The sequence below is a fragment of the Antechinus flavipes genome, chromosome 2 (genome assembly GCF_016432865.1).
Source record: "Antechinus flavipes isolate AdamAnt ecotype Samford, QLD, Australia chromosome 2, AdamAnt_v2, whole genome shotgun sequence".
In the NCBI taxonomy this organism is placed as follows: Eukaryota; Metazoa; Chordata; class Mammalia; order Dasyuromorphia; family Dasyuridae; genus Antechinus; species Antechinus flavipes.
In genome coordinates, this window is record NC_067399.1 from 161,338,127 (window position 1) to 161,358,651 (window position 20,525).

Genomic DNA, 20,525 nt, shown 5'->3' on the forward strand with positions numbered 1-20,525 from the left:
TTTTTTAACAATTTTTTTGAGGCAACCAGGCTAACTTTCCCATAGTTATACAATTAATAAGTATCTGAAGCAATATTTGAACTGAGGTCCTCCTTCCTGATTCCAGGGCCATTGCTGTATCCACTACGCCATTTGGTTGATCCTCCTTTAGCCCTGAATGTTCATTCCTTCCTTATCCACCTACACAAATCTTTCCTATTCTTCAAATTTATTAAAACGTAGTAGTCTATCATATAGTAGATAGTTAATAAATCTTTATGGAATGGAATTGAAATCGTTTTCTATTAAGCCTTCCCTAACTAATAATTATGTTATTAAAATTTGTATTGTGCCTTAAAGTTGGCAAAGTACAATATGTATATTATCTCATTTGATTTTCACAACAATCTTGGGACTATTATTATCCCCATTTTATAGATAAGGAAACTGAGGCAAACAGAAGTTAAATGACTTGCCCAGGATTATATAGCTGGTAAGTAACTCAGAAAGGATTTGAGTGTAGATATTCTGAATCTAGATCCAGAGCTGTATTCACTATGCCAGGGTATATAGAGGTGAACTCCTATATCACTTAGTAACATAATTTAATACTCAGTCACATATCTACTCTGTGATTTAGTACTTAAATATATAATTATATTATTCTTTTGTTCTCTAATTGGTTCATGGGTAATAATTATATTTTAGAATCACAGAATGTTAAATTTCAAAGGGATCTAGCAACCCTTTCATTTCACAAGAAAGAGAAGTTGCAGAGAAACACAGGGATTTATAAAGAGTCACACAATAAGGAGAGAATTCTGGGAAGATGGCAGAGTAGGTCAGAAGACTCACACAAGTAGGTGTGTAGAAGAACCAGGACCAGATATCAAAAGAGTGTGTCTCTTGGTCTACTATCTGCTATAACATAGATTCCTCCTTGATTAGAATTTGTGAAATGTTTAGAATTGTGCTAAGCACATATGAAGTGCTCAATAAGTATATTTTAATTCATCATCTTTCATTCTTTGCAAGAGAATAGTGGCTGACTTTGGCACTAGCAGTCAGTGTGATGGCTAACATTGATGTTCTCCTGAAAATCCCTACAGAGTATATAGAGAAGATTCATAGATAGGAATTCGGGACTTTAAGAAAATATTCATTTTTGATAAGAGATTGACAATTAAGGAAAGGACATTTTCTGCCTTCCATTGCCCTGGAACAATCTCAAGACTGATTCTCTCACGAGGTTTCTGAGACAACTGGGCCAGGACAATGAATAAACTGGAGAGCAATGAATTAACTTTCTACAATCTCCCACCAGCTAGGAATGTTGTGAGTGAAGAAATTATGTCCCTAGACTGACTGATTTGGGAACCAGCTATGGGTACTTTGTGTATGGAGGATATAAAGTTAGATTGAAGACTTTATCAGGGAGCTCTTGAGACTCTGGAGAACTCTCTTGCTTTTAACTTGGAAGCTTTTGCTGGCTTTTATTTTCCTGTGAACTGCTTTTTAATCTTCTTGGGAACTGCTTTTACCTGAGGTTATATGGATATGTTTTTATTAAAAGGATGATTTATTTGAACCTTCAGTATCTGAATGATATATTGGACCAGATATAGAACATGGGACTTAATGAATCAAACCAATCAAATTATTAGTCTTAGGGTAAGATTATTTAATATTTAAAAAAAATCAATGTTGGAATTAAAAGCATTCTCATTACACTGCATAGTAATAGATTTGTATTTTATTTTTTAAGTTCATAATAAAATAAACAAAATAATAATGAGGAGTTTACATTCTACTAAGGAGATAAAGCATATACTCATACAAATATATAATGTACAAAATATGTATATGTAAATATGTGCACACATATGTTTATATAAATATTTGTGTGTATATATATATAATACATAGGATTTTCTTGGCAAAGATACCAGAGTGATTTATCATTTTCTTTTCCAGCTCATTTGACAGATGAGAAAACTGAGACAAATGGGATTAAAAGACTTGTCTAGAGTCACATAGTAAGTATCTGAGGACAGAATCGAACTCACAAAGATGAGTTTTCTTGACTCCAGGCTTAGTACTTTACTGCATCATCTAGCTGTTCAATATATGGGTACACATGTGTATATATACATACACACAATGCACACACATACACATTTATATTTATGTACATAAATATATATATATATATATACAGTATACATGCATATATACATGCATACACACACATACAATATAAGCTCAAAATAATTTTAGGATTTGGGGGATCCTAACCACTGAGGGGAACAAAGAAAAATTCATGATACAAGGTCACATTTGAATTAAGCTGTGAAAGGAGGTAGGGATTCCAAGAGGAAGCTATGTCGATAGAAGAAGAGAATCAATGTAAGAGAGGCTGCAGAGACAGAATTGTCAGTTTTAGGTAAGATGACAAGAAGATTGAATACTTGAGTGAGCTAGAAAGATGGTGGAATCCTCCAAAGTAGGAAAAGTAAGAAGAGTGCTTTTAGAGGAAAGATTGATAGCCATGTTTTGTTTGAGATAACTAGAGGACACCCAGCAAGCAATGAGACTGGCTTTCAGGAGAGAAAGGAGGGATGCACAACTTTATTACCTAGAAATTGGAGCCACTAAATTATATGTAAGCACCCTTGCATAGTACACACACATATGTACATATATGTGCATATGAAATTTTGTTAAATATTTCTGAATTTCATTTTAGTCTTGTTCAAGTTATCCTCAGATGTATTGTGGGCCTTGTATTTGATATCTCTGACTCACAGGATCCTGGATATGGTGTTTTTAGCTTTGCACAATCTGGCCTGTCTACCTTTCATGCCTTTTTGCACTTTATTCCACTCTGTGATCTAGCCATGCTGGCCTCTTTCCTATTCCTTGCACATGACTTTCCATCTCCTATTTCTATTGCATCATAATGACTCTCTTGCATGCCTAGAATGCTCTTTTTCTTCACCCTCCATCTCTTCAATGTCTAGTCTCCTTCAAAAATCAGCTCATTGGCTGAACAAGTTGTATATGATTGTGATGGAATACTACTATGCTATAAGAAATGAGAGCTCCATCATCTTAGGAAAAAAAACATGGAAAGACTTGACAAAATAACGAAAAGCAAAATGAGCAGAACCAAGAGAATAACCAGTATTCTATGGCCACGGGTCAGATGCAGCAGTTGAGGACGATTATCCCCCTCACCCAGGGCTATGAAATTTCTTTGTTTAAAAGCCCACAAAACAAAGTTTTGTTTTTACTATAGTCCAGACCTCTAATAGTCTGAGGGACAGTGAACTGGCCCCCTATTTAAAAAGTTTGAGGACCCCTGAGTAACAGCAATATTATTTTTAAAGAGAACTTTGAGCGAATAAGTTATTGTCTATTATAAATACTCAAGTTAACTATAAAGAACTAATAGAACTATGTATAGAACAAATATATATCTAAATATATCTACCTACTTCTCTCCCTCCTTCCTTCTCTCAATCTCTCTCTCTCCTCTCTCTCTCTCTCTCTCTCTCTCTCTCTCTCTCTTTCATTCTCTCTCCTTATTTGTATTTAATACTAGCCCTTTCTAGGGTGGGGGAAGGAGAGAAGAAAAAATTTACATGACAATTTTGTTGTATATTTGAAAGGAACAGCAAGTTGTACTTGGTAGATTTATAATTTCACATATAATCACCTTTTTATTGTACTGTACTATGGAAATGCTTGTTTTATTCCTTAAGTTAAAAAAAATAAAAAAAGAAACAAAAAGAATCAGCCCAAATTTGATGTTCTGGAGGACTTTTTTGTTCTCCTTTCCTCTTCTTCCTACAGCTGCTGGAGCCTTTCTTCTCTGAGATTACTTTCTGTCTAGTCTGTATGTATCTTCCATGCAACTATTTATTTACATGAATTCGAATTTAAACTCTTTAAGGATAAGAGTTATTTTTGCCTTTCTTTCTTCTTTCTTTCTTTCCCCAGCACCTAGCACAATATCTAGTACATAAAAAGCACTTAATACATGCTTGGTGACTGATTGGGTATGTAGATTTGAGAATCATCTGCACAGAGATAATAACTGAACCCATGGGGGCTGATGAGAAATGGATCCTTATTGAAGCTTTGAACTTCAATTAAACTCAAACTTTGAGTTTAATTTTTGAGAATATTAAATTTAAAATGAAAATTTCCACTTTTACTTTCTTGATTTTTTAAGAACATCATTTGAATATGTTCTCTCAGAAAGATTTAGTTGAGTAGATTTTAGATGGGGGATTGGGGAAGATAGGTGAGTTAGAAGTTTATATTTCTACTCTCTGAGGGTCTCAATCCACTAAAGAAAACTTTTTATTAATTATATTAGTGCCTAGTCCACACTGGAGGGCATTCTTTTTTTTTTTTTTTTTTTGTACAAAGCATCCTGGGATGGTATCTTTGTCCAATCTCTGGATCAATGCCTGGTTTTGTATGTACTGGAATTATAATGATGCTGGATGATCAATAACATGGTGGCCTGGATAAGGGTATTTCATGGCAAACCAATTCAGTTTTCTTTTAATCCTCGTTTTCTATCTCACCCTCCAACTTTAAGTATTGTTAAGCATTATCTTCAATGAGCAGCTCTGTGATGCCATAGTACACAGAGTGCTAGATCTGGAGTCTGGAAGACCCATCTTCCAGAGTTCAAATCTAACCTGACACTTGCTTTGTGATCCTCCCAAGTCACTTCACCTTTTTTATCTCAGCTTAGTCATTTATAAAATGAACTAAAGAAGGAAATGGCAAAATACTTTAGAATCTCTGCCAAGAAAATCTCAAATGGAGTCACAAAGAGTTAGACATGACTGAAAAACAAAAAATGCTGTAGGTTTGGGAATCTTAATTACAGAAGATAATAGCTGAAAATCACATAGCTTTTAAAGCACTTTGAATGCATTATCTCATTTAAGGCTCACAACAAATAGTACACAAATTCTTATCCTTAGTTTAGAGATGAGAAAACAGAAATTTAAAGACCTGACATTGCTCCAAGCCATGTAGATGTACCAGTGAAAGGACTGAGATGTAAAGAGAGGTATTCTATGAGGACAATATTCTTAGTATAGTATATATGCTACATATACTATAGCATATATATATTATATGCTATAGTATATGTAGTATATATACTATATGTATAGTATAGTATATACACAGTATACATGTAAACAAATAGGTTCCATGGGAAAATAGAAAGTCATGAAGTCCTAAAGTATTTGACTTATATAAGACCTTTGAGATACATGAATTTCCTGTAAAATATCTCCTACAAGTGATTAGTCAATGTCAATCTCCAGTGATATGGAACTTATAAAATACTCTTTGATATCAAAATCACTAACATATACTTTTAAAAATTAATTTATTCTTGAATGGTGGTAAGATTATCCCAAAGATGTTAATAATATTAGCCCTAAAGAATGTTTGGAAATTGCCAGGTCTTGTAGCTGAGCAATTCCTTCTCTTGGGAAACCACAGAAACAAGATGTCCATGTGAAGAAGGAAAAAAAAATCTTTTAAAGTGGTATCTGTATGTTCATTCTGTAAAATGACAGTTTTTAGACCTTTCCCATTGGCAATTTTTGGTCATACCAATCCATGTGGTTGATAGATATAGTGGCATCTTTGTGCCATCTGTTAGATATTTCTAGGTCTCTGCCAGCCATAGTCGGGCTACATAAAGATGCAATTATTTGGAAAAAGATAAACCATTTAAAAGTTATATCTGGAATTCAATATACATGGCCATTGTCCCAGTGTCTATTAATATGGATAATATGAAACACAATGCAATATATTTGTGGGATACAGTTCCCCAGTCCCAAATAAGCATTTATAAGTGCTTATTATTTGCTAAACCACTCTGTTGGGCAGTAGGAATATTTTTTAAAAATAGAGTCTGCCCTCAAGAAGCTTACATTCTTCTTTTTGGGAGGGAATAAAATATGTAAAAAGACAAATATAGGGTTTGGACATGTGATTTCATTAATACAGGGAGCTTTCATGTAAGGTAATTCCCTTTATTAATTCATGCCAGCATCTTCTCTGTAACTTCCAATCTTAAAGAGGTATCTAGAATATTGCAAGATTAAGAGACTGGCCCAGGGTGACACAGTCAATATATATCAGAGGACTTAAAGCCAAGTGTTGTGTTTTTAAGGTCAGCTCTTTATCCATTCTACTCTGCTGCCTCTCAGATAGTATATATAAATATAAATATATATATATACACACACACGTGTGTGTGTGTGTGTGTGTGTGTGTGTGTGTGTGTGGTGTATACATACATATATAATTTGCAGAGGAATTAAAGAACATTAACAACAGGGGTTGGAAAGGATGAGGGGAGATCTAGAAAAGCCTGCCATAGGAGATGGCACAAGAATGAGCCTTGAAGGAAGCCAGGGAATTCTAAGATGCAGAGGTGAGGAAGGAGTCCATTCCAAATAGCTTGAATCTTGGAGATATACCACATTCATGGAATAATAAGATCATGGGACTACAGCTTGGAAAGAGGAACCATCCAGTTCTGTTCCCTTTCCCCCCATGATTCCCACTTTATAGAATGGGAAACTGAGGCCTAGAGAGATTAAAATACCTCCCTAAAGTCATTTGTAGATGAGAAGTAGTATTTGAATCTATTCCCTCTGACCCCAGAACTACTGTTTTACCTCCTCTACCATGCTATCCTTGGTTAGTTTTGTTTTTTTCTTTATCTCATGATAAGGCTGTAGTCATTTGGGATCCTTTCATGGAAGCCACGAAGGGGATTTCCTAGAGTTTCTATCTGCCCAGACATTTTCTTTTGTCTTCAATTGCCCAAAGTAATGCATACATAATTCCTATGTCATAACTCAATAGACTGAAATGATGGAAAGATATATATATATATATTTTAAGGATCTGCAGTCTTAAAATTAAATCAATTTGATAGTCATACCCTCCCAATCTCCCAATGATTTAGAGAGAGGCTGCTGTTCAGAAAGAAAGTATAAAATTCAGTTGAGGATAGAGGGTACTCTATCAGTAAGTCTTCTAATATCCTGAAAAGCTAAGGTGAAGGAAGGGGAGCCAACAGTGCCCAGTTTACCTGTTAAACCAGTCATCTGTGTAGCGAGGGTAAGGATAAGGGTCATTGCTGCTGAAGTCATAGCTCGCTTCCGCATTCTGAAAAACACAAGGGATCTCGCTGGGTCAATAGGAAAACAGAGGCACAGGAAACAGAAAATGCTACACAGGGTAGACTTTCCATGTTAATAAATCCCTCCTTAAGTCATTTGGTAACAAACTTTTGCTCAGAGAACTCTGAGAAAAATGGTAGAGGAAGAAGGTAAAATTTGTCCTCCTGATTCCCTTCCTCCCATTCCTGCCCATATTTCCCCTGCCCTAACTAGGTTCATAGGTTTTGGACCTGTGAGATCTTTAGTTTTACAGGTCAGAACATTGGAGGCCTCATGATGGGGGGGGGTGTGATGTGACCTGATTGACATCACACAGGTAGCTAGTGTCAGAATAAGGATCTAACATCAACTCTAGTATCCTTTCTACTATACCAACCCATATCATCCTTCCTAAAATACAATAATCTGCCTTAGGCTTTTGAGATGGTAGTAAATTCATGTATGGTGCATTGTTACCCTCTGAGAGTACTTACATTTAAAAAAAGAGAAGGTGGTGTTTTAATACAAAGGATGATTCACTAATGGATTCCAATCTAAGTTAATGAAGTCTCTCTCAGCTCTAGTCCTAGCATTCTATTTAAAAGACTTGTCCATTCCTTTCCTGATTTTACTGACACTCACTAAAAGTTGTTCAGGACTTTACAACATATACTTTTATCACAGAAATGTGAGCTAATAGCACCTTGAAAGAGCCAGAATGGAAATCTAGGAAGAATCTATGTGTCACCTTTATTCTAATTTCACTGTATGGATTCTCAGAAGTCATTGAGTTCATACTTGACCAAAAACTCCTTTTACTAAATATACACAGAATCTTCTTGTTTTCAGTTTCTGTGATATGGTCCTGGTACAAGGGATTAAAAGAGGAGTTAGCTATTTCCTTCCTCATAAAACTTTATTGACTTGTGAAGTAATTAATATTTCTGATGATTTTGTTAGATAATTTCAAAAGGACTCAAATATTGGGAACACAGGATCATCACTCAGGGGTGTGCAGGGAAATAGTCAACCATCCCCTCATTAAAAAAATGTATGTATGAGACTTTTTTTTTTTTGAGGCAATCAGGATTAAGTGATTTGTTCAGGGTGACATATAAGTATCTGAGGCAGGGTGGGTGACAGATTGAGAGAGAAGAATTGAGAATTACTGATGTTACAGTCCTGAGGGACTGTAAGAATGGCAATGAATTGTACAGAAATAGGGAAATTAGGAATGATCGAGGATTAAGAATTCAAACTCCTTGAATTTTATTCTGTGATGCCACTGGACACTTTGAATGGCACAGTGGATAGAGAACTGGACTTGGAGTCAGGAAGACTTGACTTCTTGGATACTTTGGTACTTTGGATACTTTGCTAGCTGAGGCATTAGGTATGCTATTTGACCCCTCACAGTTTTGGTTTCCTTATTTGTTCAAGGGGGATAGTAGTAGCACTTTCTACACAGAGTTGTCATGGAGATTGAAGCACTTTCAAAACCTTAAAGTGGCATGAAAATGCTAGCTATTGCTGTTATTTAATAGACATTCTCTCCTGACTTCACCTATGGGTCATCAAAATATGAACAAAGTTGCCTGGAAATTGAGTCACATCTTTCACACATTCATACTTAAAGTATCACATCTATCATCCTGTCAGCAAAGACATCACCATTAACTCTGGAGATTTTTGAAGATCTGCATGTATAAGCAGCGTTTATTAGTCCATCTTTTTTCCAAATTCATTCATGTTAATTACCAACAAGATTTTCAGTGCTGTCCTGAACTGCTTCATTATTAACAAGTGGGTCTTCTTTGCTTTGGACATGTGATCTCATTGATAGAGGAAGTTTCTCAAGAGGCAACTCCCTTTGAGAAAGCAGATTGGCTACTAGTCTGTAGCTTCCAATCGTAGAGGGTTTCCTAAGCTCCTGAGAGGATAAGGAACTTAGCCAGTTACACATCCACTATGTGTCAGAGGTTATGCTGAAACAGAAGTCACCTTGACCCTCAGACCAACTTTAGCCATTTTATTACATGTCCTCTCAATCAAGCTTATAGTCACCAATGATTGATGTGGTTCTGATTTCCACCCCCATGCCCATAATACTAATTTTACAAAGTTGCTGTGAGGTTCAAATGAGATGAAGCACCTGCAGATATTAGATCATTATATATATATATATATATATATATATATATATATATGTATATATAAACTAGCTAGGTGGTACCATGGATAGAGAACTGGACTTAAACTCAACTCAAATCCTGCCTTGCATATTTTGCTAGATGTGTGATTTTGGACAAGTCAATTAATTTTTGTTTCTTCAACTGTAAAACAGGGACAACAATAATGGTAAAATAAAACAATATTTCTAAAGGGCTTGGCAATTCTCAAAACAATATATAAATGCTAGCATTATTTATTTTTCTGTTAGAGTTTGGACTCTATTTACCCAGAGCTTCTGTGTTCTTTTCTCTAGCACAAAATTTCTCAGTGCAGATTCTCCAGGAAAATATCAATTTTCCAGAAAATAACGAATGTTTTTATATTTAATCCTGAGAAATTTATGGTAATTGTGGCACTCTGTTAAAAAAAAAAACCTTTTCTTTTTCATTTTATAGTCCTAGCAAGATACATGGAGTTTGAGAAACACTTTCTTTTCTTTCAGTTCCTCTTGCAGTTCCATGATTTGCAATTTCATGGCAGTCATTAACTGACATCCCTAAACTGTGCATTTGTTGTAGGACAAAGAACTGACAATGACAATAAAGAAGTGGGATTGTCTGCTAATGAAATACTAACGTATTCACTAAACTAAGCTTTTTTGGAGGATCACAGTGTTGTACTCTGAGATCTCTCTTTTTGACTTGCCCAACTTTGGATTGATCTTGTAGATCTTGGAGATACTGGGAAGATTTAATTTCTGGCTTTTGGATTGCCATGCTCCAACCTAGAGTGGGAGCCTGTGGCAGTTGTAGATTATTTTTCCTTGTAGAGGAAAATGAACAGACACATATGCATACACATATACACATACACACACATCATGGTAGTCCTGACCTGGATTATGATGAGCTATACAGTTATTCCAGCTTTCTTTCCAATTAGGCATGTAGAATTTTAAAGTTACGATATAGTGTAAAAGCCATCTAGTTTAGCACCCAATTTTAAAGAAGAGGAAACTGAGGTCCTCTCAGAAATGAAGTGATTTTAATAAGGTCACATAGTTCCAGAGGAAACTCTGAATACTAAATTACTGCACCTAAATTGACTAGGTAATGATATTCAGTGAGCCAAAACCAAAGCTGTAAAAATTTTTGCCTCAATTTGGAACTATGCTCAAAAAGTTATTAAACTTTGCATACCCTTTGATCCAGCAGTGTGGGCTTGTATCTCAAAGAGATCTTAAAGGAGGGAAAGGGACCCACTTGTGCAAAAATGGCAGTTCTTTTTGTAGTGGCAAGAAACTAGAAACTGAGTGGATGCTCATCAATATGAGAATGGCTGAATAAGTTATGATATATGAATATTATGGAATATTATTGTTCTGTAAGAAATGACCAACAGGATGATTTCAGAGAGGCCTAGAGAGACTGACATGAATTGATGCTAAGTAAAATGAGCAGAACCAGGAGATCATTATACACAGCAACAACAAGACTATATGATGATCAATTCTGATGGATGTGCCAATTGTTCAGTAGTGAAAAGAGCCATCTACACCCAGATAGAGGACTATAGGAACTGAATGTGGACCACAACATAGTTATTTTCACTCTTTTTATTGTTGTTTCCTTGCATTTTTGTTTTCTTTCACTTTATTTTTATTCCTTCTTGAATTGATTGTTCTTGTGCAGCAAGATAACTATATAAATATGCATACATATATTGGATTTAACATATATTTTAACAGATTTAACATGTATGGACTACCTGCCATCTAGGGGAGGAGGTGGGGGGAAGGAGGGGAAAATTTGAAACAGAAGGTTTTGTAAGGGTCAATGTTAAAAATTATCCATGCATATGTTTTGTAAATAAAAGACTATAATAAAATAAAATTTAAAAAATAAATAAATTTTTTAAAAAGGAATTTTTTTTACTTCAAAGGCAGGCATCTTAAACTTTGTTGGGAGCAAGATGTGCATCTTTAACTGGGATAGAGGTTGTGTGAAGCAGGAGAAAGAGATCACTCCAGGGCAAAAGCATAAAGCTATTGCTTGGAAAGCTGCTGTATAGGAGAGGGAAGGAAGAGGAAAAAGAGTGGAATTGGAAGAAGATAATCTCAGCCGGTCATCTGGTAATTTCCCATTTTTAATTAATTATCCTTGCTAACAAGGTCACAAGCTTTGTTTTTCTGTGGCTGTCAAAGAACACACACTTATTGTTATTGCTTTGGTTCAAAGCTCTGATTGCCTTGTCTGAGTTGTATCTTTGTCTAAACTGATCATTTGCACAAGGTCTGGGTCTTGATTTCTTTCTATATCTGTTAAATTTTCCTAAAATGCAGATCTGATCATACTACCCCCTAAATCTAGAAACTCCACTAGCTGTCTAGTATTTCTAGTATCAAATACAAAATTCTCTGTTTGGTATTTGCAATTCTATCCCTTGCTGCCTTTCAAATTTTTTTACAACACATTCATTTGTTCACATACTAGTTTCAGCCATTAGTACTGCTAGTTATTAATTCATGCCTTTGCACTGACTGTTCTTCATCTCTGGAATATACTCCTTCTCTTCTCTTGAACATTCTGGTTCTCCTCAAGATTTAACCCAAACACTATCTAGTTAACAGAGTTCTCTCTCCATCTCTCTGTTTCTGCCTCTCTCTGCTCATTCTTTCCTTCTTCTCTTACTTCCTCTTTGTGTCTCTTTTTTTCTCTCTTCTCTGTCTCTTTTTCTTTCTCCCTCTTTTTCTCCCTTCCTTTTATGCCCTTAGTTTAGAGACAAATGCTTTATTTAAAATTTTTTTTGCGAGGATTACATTTTAAGTTCTGAGCTGTTTCCTTCCCTTTCTCCCTACTCCATACTAGTAGAAAAAGCTACCATTTTACACACACACACACACACACACACACACACACACACACACACACACACACACGCATATGTGTGTGGATATATATACACATACTTTTCTGATCTCCACTCCAATCCTGCAGCTACTAGGGCACCTCCTTCCCCAAATACTTCATATTTATTTTGTTTACATTCTATATTTAAGCATTTGTGCAGATATGGTCTCTTCCATTAGCATGTAAACTTCTTGAGGGCAGAGCCTGTTTCACTTTGCTTAGTATAGTACCTCACACATAGTAAATAAATGGTACAATAAATGCTAGTTAGTTGATTGATGGTGAATACCAAAAGGCTAGCAATAGATCATTAGGGAAGAGCAATAAACATAATTTCACTGGGATGTTGTACTTATAAAGTCCAAGCTAATCAGGTTTGTTTTAGTACAAATAAAATTTGTTTTTTGCCCAAGAGTAAATCTTATTGCATTTGAGCTTGAGTATTTACAAATGTGTGTTTGAATGTGGAGCCTTGGGAATGTTTTTTGGGAAAAGATGATATCCCCCAAAATTGAGTTTTTGCCTAATTTAGGGTTAACCTGAAAACTCTTTTCAACTCTCGCTGAATATGTATTAGTCTACTTTTCTGCCTAAGTCCTGTACATATCCGGAACATAATTTAATCTCTCTTTGATTCAGGATCTTGCAGTCCTGAGGGTAATCATTAGAAGCATGAATTATCACTGTACCGTATGGAGAATAACCAGTGTACCATGATGAGATGAATCTCCACTGACCCTAGGAGAGCCCTTATGAGTTGCTTTGGGGAACAAATCCCTGATGTCAGCTTATTTTCTCATAAAAATGAGTTGTAGAAAAGAAGGGGAGCATTTAAGGACTTTGCCTAGTTGGGATCTACATCTTAGAAGAGAGAATCAAAGGTCAAAACAAGATTAGGCTCTGGATAGAAGATAGAAATGCATAGCTAAAGACTAGACAGTTGGATAATGCTCCAGAAAGGAAGGGCCTGTATTTTGGACTAAGCTAAGAAAAGCCAAGGGAATCTGAATTCTTATGTTTAAAAAGCATTTGAGTAATTCAGTGATTGTTTCTTAAGTACCTATTATGTATATCTACTAGATAGCATAGTGGAGAGGGTGCTGGACCTAGAATCAGAAAGTCCTGAGTTCAAATTTTGCCTTAGATATTTACTAGCTATGTGATTTTGGGAAAGTAACTTACCTATGTCTGCTTCAGGAAAATTGGATTAGTAGTAGCACCTACCTCTCATGGTTTTTATTAGAATGAAATTATAAACATTAAAGTGTTATATAAATGCTGGCTATTATTATTGATTTATAATAATTCCTTTTCCTTTTCTTTCTCTTCCCTTCTTCTTTTCTTCTTCCTTCCTTCCTTCCTTCCTTCCTTCCTTCCTTCCTTCCTTCCTTCCTTCCTTCCTTCCTTCCTTCCTTCCTTCCTTCCTTCTTCCTTCCTTCCTTCCTTTTCTTCTCCTTCTCCTCCTCCTCTTCCTCCTCCTCCTCTTTTCTTCTTCCTCCTCCTCCTCCTTCTTTCTCCTCCTCCTGCTTTTTCTCTGTTTTCCCTCTCCTTCTCCTCCTCCTCCTCTTTCTCCTTCTTCTTGACAATATCTTCATTATTAGAATGTGAACTCCTTACCAGTAGGAAATGTCTCATTCATCCTGTTTATATCCATTGTGCCTTAGCACAGAGCCTGGCACAATTGATAAAGACACAATATTAGATGCTATGGATACAAAAAACAAAACCAGAACAATTCTGTCTTTCAAAGAGCTTACATTTTCCTGGGGGTGGCTGAGGGTGTTGATGTTGCTTACAATGTGCCTAAGTATAAAAGAGGTAATTTTGGGAGACAGAGAACCCTAAATCTTGGAGGAGAAAGGAAGAAAGACTTTCTATAGGAGATGGCACCTAGAACCAAGTTTAAATCTTTTACTAAGTCCTATATAAAGCAGAAATGAGGAGGAAATCCATTCCCTGAGGGAGTGGAAATAAGAGAGGAGGAGACAGAGAAAACACACACACACACACACACACACACGCACGCACGCACGCACATGCACACAGACACAGAGGCAGAGAGACAGAGACAGAGACAATCAATTAATTGACTTTGATGAAAAGCAAGGGGCTACTTTGGTGTGCTCAAAACTATGAAAACACAAAAGGCCCTTTATGACTATTTCTAGCCTATCCCTGGAAACTGAAGATTAAATTTCAATTCTTAAAACATTGCAATTATATTTATATGTATATAAACTTTTTCCTTTTAAGGAAGAGACATGTTATATATATGGGGTGTGTATGTTGAAACAGAGTGAATCATCATCAGCTTTGGCATTATTTTTTGACCAATAATTGAGCACTGAAAGAAAATCTGTCTTGCTGATTTTCTATCATATAGGGCTTGGCCAAAGCAAAAGTTGATACCTTTCTCCCACTGTTTTTCCTACTTCTCTCTTCTCTCTTAGTCTCCTGATGCCTAAGACTCTTAAAGCAACTAGGTGGCACAGTAGATAAAGTAGTAGCCTTGGAGTCAGGTAGACTTGAATTCAAATTCCTTTCTTCTCAGCACCCCACCCCCCTCCAATGAGCTTTGTATCTCTGGGCAATTTAGCCTCAGTTTACTCATCTGTAAACCTTGGAAAATAGCACTTTCCCTATTGGGTTGTTGTGATGCTTAAATAAGATAACAAATGAAAATCACTTTGTAAACCTGAAAATTTCATAGCTAGTTATTACTGCTGTTATTACTATTGTTATTACTATGATTTTACATGCTGGCAACTTTTCCTGGACAGCTCCCACTTGCATTCCATTTCTTCTAAGTTAGTCATCACTACTTGAGAGTAATTTTATAAAGTGAATCCACCAAAACATTAACTAATTCATGAGCATTTTTCAGTCTTTCTCCTTTGCTAGACAATTATCCTTCTGCCTAGTATGAGTGTCCCCTATGATTCAGTCCTGGGCCCTCTTTTCTTCTTTCTCCCTTGACGATATCATCAGCTCCCATGGATTCAATTATCATCTTTATATAGATGATTCCTGAGTCTATACATCCAGCTTTTATTTCCTGAACTCTTATCCCAATAATTGTGGACAGGTTATCTCCAGTGGATATTCCATAAATAGCTCAAACCCATCATATCCAAAATGGTACCTATTTTCAGCAAAACTGATCTCTCCTCCAAAATTCCCTATTTCTGACAAGAGTATCATTATCCTTAAATGCATCTAGGTTTGCAAAATTTGAAGCCGTCCTTTATTCTTCTCTTTCTCAATTGCCATATTCAACCAGATGTCTCTCTCGTCAACATCTCTAGTATCCATCATCTTCATCCTATTCATAGAATCATTACTCTAGAGGATTTCTTAAACTTTTTCCACTCAAGATCCCTTTTCACTAAAGAAATTTTTATATGACTCTAGGTATATAGGTATATAAAACAGTTATATAAATGAAACATTTACTTATAATACATTGTAATTTTATGACCCCTCAGATTCAGTTACGAGATCCCAAATAGAATCATGAACTATAGTTTAAGAAGCTTCTAAATTATGATCTTCTACTCTTTCACCTGGACTCATTTCTCCCCGCCCCTATACATAATTGCTATTCTCCTCTCCTCCAAATTATTTTGTCTTTATTTTATTTATATAAATGCTGATTACTCCAAAAGAATATAAGTTCCCTGAGAGCAGGGAGTTTTTTTTTTTTTTTTTTTGTGTGTGTACCCAGCTTCTAGTACAGTGCCTGCCACATAGTGAGCCCTTTATAAAAGTTTATTGAATGACTGACTGATTACCAAAGTAGAAAGGTTGTGAGCCAGGATCAGGCACCAGAATATGATTTCATCTAAGGAGCAATTCAAAGAGTCACACAACACAATAGGCTTCTTTACAGAACATTCATACCTACTGTCAAACATTGTTCCCACTTCCACAGAACTTATAGTCTAATTAGGGAGGAAAGAGCTAAGCTTAAAAGGCCAGGAAGAAGAGTAACAATTCAAGACAACAATAGATTCAAAAAGGATGGCCCTGATGGATTATGAAGTCAATAGGAAATGCCTTCTACCTTTTCCCTCTTCTTTGTCTCCTTTCTGCTTTCTCAGAAGAAACTTAGCTGACTGACCCATCTAGCAGTTGCAGGAGAGCTCTGTTGAAGCATCCCAGTATATATGAATTCATGAAAGTCAAATGAGAGTCTCCAGAAGAATTTTCAACCAGCAGCCATATTGCTATAGAACAAAACTCAACTGTAAGGTGACTGAGCAGCTAAAAGATTCCAGAATATTATAGCTTCAAGAATTTTGCTATTGATTTCACTCATATCAAATGTGGTCATAGCTGAATGTATTCAACTGTGTCTATTTGGGTTTTTCTGAAATAATTCTTTCACGAGTACTTGTTTAACCATAATGTTCAGTTTACTTTCAAGTGGAACCCACATTAAAGAGATCTATGTATATATTAAGCATAGCAATAAAACTTAATGAAATTTAACATCTCTCAAGTACAGAGGAGAAAAACTCAACCTTTCAGTCTTGGTTGCATTGCCAGAAATACTTGCAATTTTTTTTCTTATTAGCTGTGTGACACATATATACTTTGCAGAAAATTTTCCAATCCCTTATTCACAGTGGTAGTCTGAGCCTGAAAAAGATAGCTACACATTTTTTCTTGGGGTTCTAGAGTAGTGATGTCAAAGAAAATTGGAAACGGGCTACTAAACCAATCATAAGGATCACTGAGGCTCACATATTGATTTAGTTTTAAAAATGTTATCTTTTTGGTTTTATTTTTATTTATTTTGTTAAATATTTACCCATTACATTTTAACCTGGTTCTGGCCTAGTCTGAGAGCATCTTGGGCTTCAAGTAGCCTATGGGCCATTATTTGGCAATTCTTTTCTAAAGGACCTCGACAGGCCAAAGTTCAATGAACCTCTACCAATATGCTTTCCCAGTGATTATCAGTTGATATCAATTAATTATACAGACTTAATTAACTTTTAGAAAGAGGTGTTTACTAAGGATACTTAATAAGAATAGTTGGTAGAATAATTGGTATAAAACAGTCCCCTAAAAGCCTGTGACTCACTTTCCTACCAGTACATCCTACCAGTCAAGGGGAAAGTGGACTCAAGCTTAGAAGGCAAAAGTGGCAAAGGGTTAACTCACAACTTCTTATCACTGGGAGTCTTTTTCCCTTCCCACAAAGTTGGAGTTCCCAAGCTTTATCTTCCTCTCAGAAGGAAATTCAATCTGATAAATCACTGATATTTTAGTGTAAAGCCATTTAGTAGGCCTAGAAAAAAATCAATGCCATGGTAGCAACTATGCATAGATCAGAGGATTTAAGGTCTGAAAGAGACCTTAGAAGTCATCTAATTCAAACTTCTCTTTTTGTTGATGAAGAAAGGAAGGCTTAGAGAACAAAAACACTTTAGCACAGTCATGTCAGTAATCTGTAGCCAACAGAAATATATATCAATTAGGTCTTTGGACTCTTAGGACTTTCCATGATGTACCACTCTTCTTCTCTCTTCGTCTTTTGCAATCTCTGAATTGGATCCCTGTTTTCTAGTCTCTCTCCCTTCTCTAATCCATTTTCTACACGGTTGTCAAGACAATCATTCTAAAACATGAATTTCTCCATGTCACTTCCCTGCTTAAGTTTCAATGGCTTTCTATTACCTGTAGCATAAAAGTAGAACCTTTTCAATATTTAAAACCCTTCACTATTTGTCTCTAGTCTTCCTTTTTGGGTTTATTACATGTTATTTCTTTTCACATATTCTGTGTTCCAGCCAAATTGACCCATTTGCTGTTCTCCAAACTCAGTATCCCATTTCCCACCTCTGTGCAAAGGCTACCCCTTCTACCTGGAATGCACTTCTTTTTTACCTTTGCCTAGGGGATTTTCAAGCTTGTTTCAAGGCTCAGCTCATGTGCCATTTTATACAAGAAGTACTTTCTAATTGTCTTGTTGTAATAGTATTTAACCTTTCTCCTCTATTGATTATGCATATATGGGGAAAGCTGGGTGTATAGAATGAATAGAGTGCTGAGTCTGAAGTTAGGAACACCTGAGTTCAAAACTGGCCCCAGACACTTAATCCTGTTTGCATTAATTTCCTCATCATAAAATGAATTGGAGAAAGAAATGGCAAACCATTTCAGAATCTTTGAAAAGAAAACCCATATGAGGTCACAAAATATAGCACACAATTCAATAACAATAATCTCTTTTATTTGTTGGATGTCCTTAGTAGGATGTAAGATTTGTGAGGGCAAGGGATGACTTTAATTTTTGTCTTTATATCCTCATCTCCTAGTACCAAATGCTTTGCATTTGGTAAAGATAGTAAATGTTTGTTGGATTGGATTGGATCCCACATTGCCTTAAATCCCCTTGCAAAGTGGAAACTGGAGATGATAACATTGCCCACCTATATTCTAACTCAGAATTTCTAGAATGCTTTTAAAAGACTCCAGATTTCTTAGAAGGGATTATCTTAATGTAAAACATTATTACTATGTATAATATCTTTGAATTCTCTTTGCTTGGATGAGAAGATATTCTGGATGAAGGTCAGTCTGAAGAATTTCCTGCTGTTGTGTAACTAATGATGAATCTATGGGGTTGATTTGTTTTCTGACTCCTGCTGCTCAGTAAGAAATGCTTCTTTTGATGCTACCAAGAAATCCCTCAGCTTAGAAGCAAACTAAATGCTAACTTATTTGTAGCAGCTAAAAGAGGGCAAGTCATTTAAACATGAGGAACTTATAGTGAAAAGATAAAAATTAGGGGTCTAGCATATTTAATTTGTCTTCCTGTCTTCCCTTTTATGATGTAATTTCAGGAGTGTCCAGGAAAACATGATGCCTAGGTATGTATCTTTTCTACTTCTTGCTATAGTTTCTAATTTCACAATTTGAGATTAATTGAATCACAAAGCCTTTTGAGCCATCAGGAGTTCCCCTGTAAAAATTCAAGTAACCCATAGGAGGGATAATGCCTTAGGCTATTATCATCTAAAATAGACATCTTGGTCTTTGTAAAAGCAAAGTGAAAATGGAGGTGGAATGAGTACCTGAAAGTGAATCAGGGAGATCATGAAAAAGAATCATAGAAACAAATCAAAGTTCACCATTTTGCCAAGGAATGGGCTCTGCCTTCCGAAATGGGAGAAGCAATCAGACTGATGAGTTACAGAGAAAATAGATTATTCGTATTCTCATCTAAATCACAAGAACAGAGAGTTAGCTGGGCAATATCTAGTTTTAACACCCAGCACTCCCCCAAACACAAACAGGAGTTTAATAGGGATTGAAGGTAGGAGTTGAGTGCATTTTAACAGCATTGTTGTTGGCTGATACTCCTCATTCTATCTTCACTCACCACTTGTAAGCTTTTTGAGGGCAAGGACTATTTTTAAATTTTTGTTTTTGTATCCTGGTCCAGTGCTTAGCATATAGAGACATTTAATGCTTATTGGATTGTATCGAACCTCACATTGCATAAAAGTCCCCCAACAAATTGGAAAATAAAGCTGATAACATTACCTACCTTTGTTTTGATCCATTTCAGTGTCATCCTTAATTCTTTCCTCTCTCTCATCTGATATATCCAATTATTCACCAAATATCATAATTTCTATCTTCAAAACATCTTTCATATTCATTCCCTTTTTTCCATTTGCACAACCAATACTCTAGTTGTGGACCTCCTCACCTAGCTCCCTAGGCTATTGCAATATTCTCCTAATTAGTCTACCCGACTCTAACATCTCTCTTCTTCAATTGATCCTTCATATAGTCCTGAGACTCAGTTTCATAAAATATAGATTTGACTATATAACTCCTCCAGCCAAACAGCCATTTAAAAACTGATTCTAAGTTACTCTTGCACTCTTATTGCACATTATAAACACTGTAACTCATTGAATTCAACTTTCTTGTTCCCCACAATTGACACTCATCTCTTTCTTCTTTGCCTTTGCATTGTCTCTCTCCCTATATATGTTTTCCTTCAAGGCTTAACTCAATTTTAACTTTCTATTTGAGGCCTCTCTTGATCCTCTACCTTCTAGTCCTGCCCTCATCCCTCTAGAAATCACCATGTATCTCTTTTATTATATTTATATATGTTGTCTCCCCTAGCTACACTGGAAGTTCCTCAAGGGTGGAGACCTTTTTCTTTTGTCTTTATATCCTTGGTACCTTGGACTGTTCCTAGCATATAGTGGGTACT

The 20,525-nt window shown here is 35.8% G+C and overlaps 1 protein-coding gene across 1 annotated transcript in view; it reads right to left on the reverse strand.

The window, feature by feature from the left end:
* The window catches only part of PCSK2 (proprotein convertase subtilisin/kexin type 2), a 294,327-nt gene that overhangs the window by 80,924 nt on the left and 192,878 nt on the right, over positions 1-20,525 (reverse strand). Inside the window, exon 6 of the mRNA XM_051975892.1 lies at positions 7,130-7,206. Within this exon, the coding sequence (XP_051831852.1) occupies positions 7,130-7,206 (77 nt within the window). The remainder of the gene's footprint in view (positions 1-7,129; positions 7,207-20,525) is intronic.